Source organism: Nestor notabilis, unplaced genomic scaffold (genome assembly GCF_000696875.1).
Source record: "Nestor notabilis isolate BGI_N333 unplaced genomic scaffold, ASM69687v1 scaffold13750, whole genome shotgun sequence".
Classification (NCBI taxonomy): domain Eukaryota; kingdom Metazoa; phylum Chordata; class Aves; order Psittaciformes; family Psittacidae; genus Nestor; species Nestor notabilis.
This window is the reverse complement of record NW_009912530.1, coordinates 27,485-37,928: the sequence shown is the minus strand read 5'-3', so window position 1 is coordinate 37,928 and position 10,444 is coordinate 27,485. Positions and strand designations below refer to the sequence as shown.

The following is a 10,444-nucleotide window of genomic DNA, read 5'->3' as shown; positions in this document are numbered from 1 at the left end:
CCTGCTGAAAAGAGTCAGCACTGCCCTGAGATCCAGTAGCTCCCGGGACAGTGAAAGGCCCCAGAACCACACCCAAAACCATGCTAATATCCAAACAGGGAAACAGACTGTAAGCCTCAAGATACTCCTTTAATACTATGAAGGCCTGGCATTTGCAGTAATTGTGGCAATGTAAAAACACGATCTCCAATGGTGTCAATGTGAACTTCAGTAGCAGTTGGGTCTGGCTGATGTGCTTTGGGAAGAAGGGCCGTCAGCTGAAAGTAACTGGCCAGGAAATCAGTAGATTCCAAATTTTGGCATAAAGCAGACAAAGTCCATTGAAAAACATATCTAATGCTGCATCCGCTTTGGTTTATTCCCTTATCTCGTTAATATTACATCCTCTCTATTACCTCTTACTCTAGAGAAAAAATTGTAATGTCAACATTTCTGTGTGTTGCTCATTTTAAAAGTGGCATTAAAATGCCCTCACTTTGCACGGAAGTGAAAGTGGCAAATCCTAGACTACAAAACCAGTTTTCATGTGTGTGTTTATTATGCCCTTTTCAAAGGACTGTAATTTTCTGCCACTAACACTTGTTCTATGCTCCTTTTTTATTTTAAATCACCATAAAGCAACTGTTCAGTAGAGTTTCACCAGAGGGGTTCTGACTGCTGCAGTAGCACACAATAAAATAAAATGTAGTTAGATTTTTTTATAAGCAGAAACATCTGAAGGTTTTATTTGGGTTTTTAAATGTTTCCTGCTTCAAAACATCTTGAGAGGTTTTGACTTACATAAGAAAGACAGAAGCACCAAGCATTCTTGAAAATGCTGAAGCATGTAAAAAACAAAGGTATATAATTGAAGTCGTGTTGCGGCTTCCTCTTTACTACCAAGTTTCTGCTATGGTATCAATTAATTACTGCTTTATCATGCAGCTGTACCATTGTGCTAGTCTAGTATATTTGTATAGCACTCTGTTTAAAATCTTTTGTTCTAATAACTTTGTTGGAAATTAAAAGTCATAACTCCTCAAGGGCAGTTGAAATTACATCAGTAGTTTGTCAGCGGTGATCTTCTTAAACAAGTTCCCTCACTGATGCAAATATCTCAGTTATGTACCCAAGAAAATGCTTTTATTTTTCCTGCTTATTGTCTGAATCTATACAGCCCCAAGATGGCTACAGGATGGTGCAGCAGTTCCAGTTCCTGGGATGGCCCATGTACAGAGACACTCCCGTTTCTAAACGCTCCTTCCTGAAGCTCATCCGCCAAGTAGAGAAGTGGCAGGAAGAATATAATGGGGGAGAGGGACGCACAGTTGTACATTGCTTGTAAGTACTGGAAACAGAAGAGAGAAAGGAAGGGAATACTGTCACAGAATTTGTGCCAGGTTTTAAAAGATTTCTGAAGAGGTCTAATCTGGAAATGGATAAATAATGCAACTACTTACTTAAAACCTTTGAATACAAGAGGAATTGTGTAATTTTTTATGTAGATTCATGAGCTTCCTTCTCTGTCCCTTGGGAGACCCTGTGAAAAGACGGTGGGTACAAGTTAACTCTATTTTATATAAAGATGTGCAGTGACTTTTGCAAACGGAAAAGATCTATATTTATTTGGAGCAAAACAAACTTTACCTTCAGAGCAATGTACCTTTTATTTCTACAGATAAGGACTACGGAAATAAGTAGTATTGGAGGGGTGATTCTTCTTCCAGATGTGAAGCACAGCAGTAAATGTGTCATGATAGACCAGTTATGAAGATGTAATTGCCTTACCTTTTGCGCCAGGCAGGTTTAGATTGGATATTAGGAGAAATTTCTTCACAGAGAGGGTAATCAGGTATTGGAACAGGCCTCCAAGAGAAGAGGTGGAATCACTGTCCCTGGAAGTGATCAAAAATCATGTAGATGAGGGCCCTGTCATATGGTTTAATGGTGGTGTTGGCAGTCCTGGGGTAATGGTTGGACTTGATGATCTTTAAGGTCTTTTCCAACCTAGTTGGTTCTATGGTTCTATGATAACGCATGTCCTCCTGTGACCTTCGTGCTCACTAGCACTGGCTCTCATCCACTCTGCCATCATCCTTCTTTTGATATGGCTGAATACTTACACATGCTGTTTGCCCTTAGCAGTAGCCGATCTTCTGAGACTGAGTTTGCAGTGCTTGAAGTTGTATCCCTCTTTCCTCTAACCATCTTCCATGATAGAAAAGGGACATGCTAATGGCAAAAGTACACACTAAAACACTTTCAAAAGTTAGAACCCAGTGTTAGATAGATGGAGGAAAATCTAAGAGTGTATTAATAATTCCCACTATCGCTGACCTTGAACAAGTCATTGTTCTTCAGTTTCCCCATCTGTAGAATGGGGATAATAATACTTTCATCAAAGGAGCATTGTGCAGTGTGATTAATTAATGTTTTGAGATCTTTAGCTGAAAAGATCCTTTTGAAGTGCAAATTACTGTTATCTCTGAGGTGGCTGATGATATTAAATAGTTGTGCAACATCACACATGCGTCACTTCCAGGCAGTAAAGAAAGAAAAAGCTCTAATATAATCCTTTAAAATTACTTTATTTTAATTAAAATTCTCAAAGAGTCCCACAATATCAGGCAATGTTTTGGCAGCAAAGAGCATTCTTTTCATACTGCCTGGATGTGACAGATGTGCGACGTTATATCTTCCTTTGAAAATCAACCATTTGCAAAGCTGGTTTGAAAGACCTGCTACGTAACTAGTCTGCACTCTGGTAATTATTGAGGTTTATTATTTTCGGTGAAGTACAGCCTCAAGATTCTAGCCTAAAGCCTAGAATATCTGTAGAGATAATAGGGTTTCCAGAAAGAAAGAGATTCCCTTGAAGATTAAAAAAAATGGGGATAAAGTATTATTAAATACTGTATTTGATCATGCATATGAACATTTCTGCCTGGCTTCTTTGTTGGTAAGTCACTTCGGGTTCTCATCCTCTGATACTGTGGGTGGAAGAGGAATACATACACTTTTAAAAGCAGTCACTGCCAGGTAGCCGGCCCCTCTGCCCGCTGCCAGGGGAAGGTGGCAGCACCACTTAGTACCGTGCCAAATGTGCAGCCACCAGAAGGACTCCTACAGATGAGACTTTGGGAACTTCTGCTGTTCCACCAAAATGCCTTTTGGTCCAGGAGGAAAGCACAAAGATCTGGAGTAAAAGAACTCAAATATCCATTTTCTTTCTAATATTTCCGGGCCTGATGCTTATTGCAACTTTGTGTGTTTACAGTGCAAAGGGATGTTGAATCTAGAAGTACCTTGTCCTCATTTCAGCATCCTCTTTGTGCTGTCTTAAATGTTCACTGAAGGCTGGTGCAAAACTCAGGCATGGAATTCCCTCCAGGCTTTGAGCCTCTTGAATTCTGACTCATAGCTTTGAGGTCTTTCAGCCCATTAATTCCAAATAAAAATTGTGTTTTGCCTAGAGTTTGGCGGCTTTCAGGGACAGGAATGTTCTGTTGTTTCTTCCTAGTACTCATGCCTTCTGTAGCCATCCGTGGTGCTGTACAAACTTGTAATATGGAGTCAATTGCAACTGAGCTGTTTTATCTCTCTTATTGTAGGAATGGAGGTGGCCGCAGTGGGACATTTTGTGCAATCAGTATTGTTTGTGAAATGCTTCGACATCAGAGGGCTGTTGACGTATTCCACGCTGTGAAGACACTAAGGAATAATAAGCCTAACATGGTGGACCTTCTGGTATGAGCTTTTTAAGTGCATCACTAAATAGAAGATGTTCCTTTTTCTCAGAAGACTCAGTAAGATTTCTAGGATTTGCAGTGGGAGTTGTTCACAAAACAAGCAAGTCATTTTCAAAGGGGATAATGAAGTCACTTCACTTGTAAGAGTATTTTTACACTGCTTTCTTCCCAAGGAGACTTTGTCTCTGTTCATTTGAATTTTTTAAGAGTTTTAAACTTTCAGCCGAACATCCTTATTAATTTTCTTTTCTAGCAGGCTGAGCCAAGTGGAGAGCAGCCCTTGCATGGTAGAAATAATAGTTATGTAAAATGAAATGCCAGATTTTCAAATTATATATTTTATAAATAGCTTAATCGCCTAATATTTATCAAAGCTATGAATTTCAGTTTGACATCCAGAATATTGCATTTAATTATGGTTGCTCTATCTCATGGAAAGATTAAAGAAGTTCAGAAACAAGGGGCCACGTGCAATTATTTTCCTAGAGAGTGTTTTATGAGCCTTTTTTTTTTATTTTAATGGAGCATTGCTGAAGTGCCAGCTGCTGTACCAGAAAAGCTGCAGAACTAGCTTAAACCAGCAGGTTCTTACACTCCAGCATGGAGTACTTGGAGATGGGTGGAGTGTGGTACCTTATTCTGAAGCCTGGGCTATAAAAGACACCAGTTTACAACACCCTGCTGTAGAGGTGACTGCTTGGGAAGCAGCCGTAATCGATTTAGCATCATAGTCAGGAGGAGGCAGCATATGCACTGCTTCAGGGATGCTGACCAAATTTGAGCTACTTTTGCAAGTTCTGGTTAAACAAATTTGGGTCATATTTGAACATTTTAGGGTGCCCAGGGTGAGGCAGGAGGTGTCTTGCAGCTGGTCCAGCCTCCTGTAAATTTGGGAGAGATCCCTTTCCCTCAGATAAGCTACTGAGATCTAGGTGTGAAACACCTGGAGAATGGGCCAAAAACAGGAATTTCTGTCGGGAAGAATGAAGCTTTCAGGCTCATGTGTAGATGGGCAGGGATATCCACTTTGCCACCACGCGTATCACTGCATCTTATCTGTCCAATCAAAGAACAGCTCCCACAACATCCTCCATTGCAGTGCTCCCATCTAGCCTACCTGTGAAGGTCCAGACCCTCCCCTAGGCCCTGCTGTGGCCAGGCTCATGGAAGAAAGCCAGATGTTACCAGCTGTGCAAAGCAAGGAGGGAGTTTACAAGCAGCACCACAGGGCCTTGAGCCAGCAATGTGGAATTGTGAACATTTTGTCAGTGAGAAACTATCAAGCTTTTGCCATGGTGGGAGGGGGCAGCTTAGTTGGCTCCTCTTCTTCCTCTAGTTTATATTCTTATGAAGAGAATCATCATGCTGAAAAACATATATTTTCACTTCCTAGATACTAAGAAAAATGTCCTACTTCTTCATTCAGATAGTATAGTTTAGATAGAGACTTGGCAGGCCTGCTGTTCTCCTTTCTCCTAGAGCTTAAGTCCACAGAACTCACTGATCCCTTATTCATTTATTTTATATAAATAAAAAGAAAACTACCTGTGTGAAGCTGTACAGTGGAAGAAAAATGCTCTCTATAAATTCCCATTTGTGACAGTTCTCCAGTTATAGATTTGTCAGGCAGTGGTCTCCATTTTTCAACAGAGATTTTTTTTAATCAAAAGCTAAATGTATTATTTTAGAATATAAAAATAGCTTTTAGTAAATTAAGGATGGTATTGAGAATGTCTGAGTGGCATTGAGAGGCCATGTAAGGCCTTTTCACTGGGAGATTTCAAAGCACTTGTGAAGGAGATCAGTAATTTTTTCCTTATTTTTCAGACAGAGGAAAGAAGGCAGGGGATGATCAGGATTTTTCCCATTAGCACGTAATTCACTGACAAAACAGAGTTAAAACCACATCTCTTCAGTCTTGGTCTGCTACTTTGCAAGAACAAATATTTGAATTAGCAAGGTTTCAATTTCCGTGTAGTTTGTTTCATGGTGAAAGGGAATCTGGACACTTGAGTTCTTTTCCTGATCTGTTACTGACTTTATCCTTTATGACCTTTCCTATATTAACATGTCTTTTCCTCAGTTTCCATATCTGAAAAATGTGAACAGTAATATTCACCTACCTTTGTAAAATTCTGTGGTAAAAGATGAAATACGCAGAACTCTAACACTATTTCACAAGAACAGTTTCAAGACTGCTTTATCAATACCTGTTTTACACTTTCTGACTAGATGAAGGGCAGTATTTACAGTCCATACTTAGAGATTCGTCTCTTAATTTTATTGAAACCCTTGGTTTCTCTGCAAGCATAAAAATCTGAATGCCACATCCATACCATATGGATATCTATGAAATTCTTCAGCCATCGAAGAAAAAGTAACACATGGTATTAGAAAATGTCTATTACAGACGGCCCAAAGCATTTTGTGATAAATGTTATTGGACCTACCAATAGGTGTCCCAAAAAAAAAATACTGAAAATAAAGCTCTCTGAAGCTGGCTAACGTAAAGAGACTTTTAATATCCACCATCAAGTGAATAATAAAAACATATGAAGGACATACGTGAGTGAACACAGTGGGAAATAATATATGACTGCTCTTTAAGACAGGTATTCAGTTTACTAAAAATGACAGTTATTCTGCTGGATCTGTAAATCAGCATAAAATAAGCACGGGAAAAACGGAAATGGATGAGTAGCTGATCTCCTGTTTTGATCTGTTATTTAGTTATAGCATAATTTTCATTTATTTAGAAACATATGCAATAAAGCAGAAAAGGAATAATTTACATAATACTCCTTTCTTTCCTTTCTTCTTTCTTACTCTTTTCTCATTCTGAAGAAGGCACAGTTTATGGAACCCTGCAGGATCTTAAAACCTCACATACAAATCATTCATAGCTTAGGTGATACATACTCCTAAGATTTGTTTTGTTTTGAAGTGACAACTCTCCACAAAAGAACCTGGAAATTGTCCATGCTTGTTAATGGCTTTTTGATGGCTGTAATACTGCGTTGTCTCTTCTATGTTAAGGTAGACTCTCTTCTCAGCTAAAATGTGACCCAAAATCACAAGTACAGGCCAAAAGAGTTGATCCTTTAAAATACTTGCTTTGGTGAAAATGAGAATATATATTAAGTGTTAATTGTAATCTTCCTACTTGCAATGCCGGGAAGGTGAAGGCTTCTGTCTGCTAGCTAAGTCTGTTATTGTTCCTATATGACAGCACATGCTTAGTAATCTTTTATTGATTGATTAATATGCATAAGAGAAAGAGGCATTTCAGTGGCAGATATAGTCATAAAACTGGTAAGTATTTCCACACTGCATTTTTAGTAGCCAGAGCCCTTGGATTTGGGGAACCCACAGCTACTATTTCTTTCAGCTTTTTTGTTTCATTTAAATATTAAGAGCTGTTAAGAGCCTAGTGTAACCATCACCATTAATTGCTAAAAGTAAATTGGAGTGAATCCAATTAATTTAGCTCAGGCCTGATCCCACAGGCCTGTTACACTGGGAGAGGACAGTATTTCAGCATGGGTTTGGGCTTCATATAGAGGAGGAGCAGTAACCAGCTCTTACCCTTAAATGTAGCAAGTGTATGAATGACATTAAACTAGAAGTTACAATCTGGGAAGTACTAGGCACTGGGTCTGTTTTAAAATAAAACAAACGCTTCCAGGGAGGAATTTCAATATCTCCAATTCTGGTGAAGTGCTACCTGAGCATTTTGACAGATGACAGAAGGGGTGCAAGTCAATTTGCATATGTGTAGTCGATTTTTCTCATGGAAGTGTATTAGAGCATCTAAATACACATCTAATATGAGCAGTACCGTAAGTTACTGTGTGTAGTGTCTGCTGTCTGGTTAATATAAAGATTTTCTTACCTGAATATAAATTGAATTTGCAAACTGGTTCCCATTGACAACAGCTGATAGTAAATAATTTTAACAGAAGAGAAATATTGATCCCCTTAATTAAGTCCCCTCAATAACTCACTTTGTGGCTTTCTTTTGATTTTTCAGGATCAATACAAATTCTGCTATGAAGTAGCTTTGGAATACTTGAATTCTGGCTGACTGCATAAACAGCACAAAGTTCCTCCTTTCAGCACCACAAACAAAGCAAGTCACTTCATGATACCTGTGTAAATGAGATGAAGACTTCTCAGTGTTATGCTTATACTGCTTTGTATAATTGGCTCTTTTTAAGAGCCCAAAAAGATGTTTATAAAACTGCTTGCACTGCCCGTTTTCCACTATAATGCCGCTGCCTGACACCCATACCAACATACACCAAATCACGTGGCAGTTGTTGAACACTGTATTCATACCTAGCCATTGATGTGGTGAAGCAGCATAGTCCTCTGGTAAATAAGAGAGCACAATTATATTCTTATGAAGGAATTTGTACTTTTCTGTTATATTTCGTTGCCTGTGATTCTCAGTTATTGTCACAGCCTAGTGTACATTTCTGTTCTGTGGAGAATGCTGTCTGGCATTTTGATAATATATGATTTTAGTTATATTTGTATTCTAACACGTGCATAATAAATGAATCATATGTAGCTTATCTGAACTAATGGAAAGACATGTACCAAATCATGTTAACTTTGTTGAGTTGTAATTTCTATCCACTTTGTACCATTTCAGAGAGAGAGAATCTTGATAGAAATACAGTTAGAAAATGCAAAATACAGGATGCTCAGATTAATATATCCAAAGCTTTTTCATTTGTTTATATTGTAAATATTTTTTGATTTCATCAAATTATTTATTCATTAAAATGAATTTTTTTGTGAAGCACAGTGAGTGACAATCATTTTTATTAAGCCCTGGAAATGCTTACTGTATGATAGTGTAAACATTTGTTTACCTTGTATGGATTCTCAGCTCAATAAATAATTACATACATGATAAAATCTCGTTTAATTTAGTATCTCTTGGCATCTCAGTGCCTTCAACTAAGCCTCTTTTCAAATTAATTCTTGTAAATACTGAGCTACCTCCAGAGCACGTTTAATTGTGTGATCCAGTGTTGATCCAGCCAATAGCAAATGTGCTGCGCCAATACATAAAAAGAGGTGAACTGTATGTTTAAAAATGCAATGTACAAATGCAGAACCTGAAAACTTCCCTGCTGTATGAAGAAGAGGCAACGTTGGGCTTGCAGTACTCAGTCTTGTCACAGTATTCCTCTGCAGCCCTGGGCATGCCCTGCCATTCACTCTGTGTCTGCTGCTACAAAAGTGGTGATGGTGCATTTGTTCTGGGGAAGAATGACTGCTGTGAGGAGAAAGTAATTCCTTGTGGTAAAGATACCAATACTGGAAGGACTGGGGTGTTAAAAAGTGAGTAAAACTACTGCTCTGTTACTAGTGCTGTTCTCAGCACTGCCAGTGGGCAGGTTTACACCATTAAAGCTCTTGCCTGTCCCGAGAATGGCTGTACTGCACTTCCATGGTGTTTGGATAGTTCCCCTTCCTCCCAAGCACTTACCAGTGTCAGAACAGGCTGGGACTTGCCTCATGTTCGTGGATGCAGGAAGCACAGCAACAAAGCAGCAAGAAGGGCAAATGAGCCGTCACACTGGAACTACAGATCTTTCTCTCACCCAGAAGTGGCAAGGAGATACAGCAGACATCAACTGCTCGATACTGCAGCCTTCCAAAACTGTATGGGAAACCCAGTGCAAGGAAAAGGCAGACTGCACAGCATCTCAGCTCTTAAAAAGATCCTTTCATGTGCTAGCCATCTGGAATGGAGGCAGTATCTATATAGATGTATCAGTCAAAATGTTTCGAGAACCTCTAAATCTCTAAAGAGATCCAGCTTGGACAGAATGACTCACAGCTTGTCAACTCCCAGTTCAAAACCACTTCAGATCTGAAGACATGAGGATAGGCTTCCTCTGCAGCTAGACAGAATCTCTTTTAAAGCTGCTTTAAAATGTAGCTGGCAGGTATCGGTCATTGCTATAAATTGCACAGAGGTACATAAAAACTTATGAAAACAACACCAGTCCTGAGAATTATGGTCTTTTGATAAACCCTGTAGCACTTCAGCCTGTTGCAGAATATGCTCTTGATCACTGGAAACACTCCTGTTAGGAAACAAAATCCAAACCTCATATTCCTCACAACCAGTTTGTCAGACCAGGTATGCCAGCCAGGCATGCTTCTTTGTAATAATTGTGCAATCCTAATAGTTGAGTTCCATGATCAGTTTATTGAAATATGCATGTATGTGTCCAGTATTTTCCGATGCTTTCAAAAAGTGTAAGTAAGATGGGTAACTGTGCTGAAGGTACCCTAGCACAGAAGGTAATGAAGGGCATGTGATCCCAAATGTGAATGAGATTTATTGAAATGCAGCAAGAATCACGGCACTCTCTCCCAAGGACGGAGACTGCCAGCGTCTGCCAGACATTATTTCAGCTGCTGTACTCTTGCAGACATACTTTGCAAAGGTAGGTCTTGGGGGATGAAGGGCGGAAGGAGATGAGAAGGAGAGAGTTCTGCAGTGTTTCTTGTTGTTTTACTGATACTACCTTTTTGTTGTTCTTCTGACATAGGCGTAGTCAAATCTGTGTTACAGAGTCTGTGTGATGTTGTCCCAAAAGGCATTCTGTGAACTACAGTGCCTTACAACTGCAGCCAGCTAAAGAAAGCACAGCAAGAAGCTGTGTCCTCAGTCTCATACTACAGCTATC

General features: G+C 39.3%; 1 protein-coding gene across 1 annotated transcript in view; it reads left to right on the top strand.

Moving 5' to 3' along the window:
* The window catches only part of LOC104409919 (receptor-type tyrosine-protein phosphatase mu-like), a gene marked incomplete at its 5' end in the record, with an annotated part of 17,064 nt that extends 8,410 nt beyond the window's left edge, over nt 1-8,654 (top strand). Inside the window, 3 exons of the mRNA XM_010019952.1 lie at nt 1,157-1,320; nt 3,591-3,726; nt 7,759-8,654. Of these exons, the coding sequence (XP_010018254.1) occupies nt 1,157-1,320; nt 3,591-3,726; nt 7,759-7,812 (354 nt within the window). The remainder of the gene's footprint in view (nt 1-1,156; nt 1,321-3,590; nt 3,727-7,758) is intronic.
* Nucleotides 8,655-10,444: the final 1,790 nt, after the last annotated feature.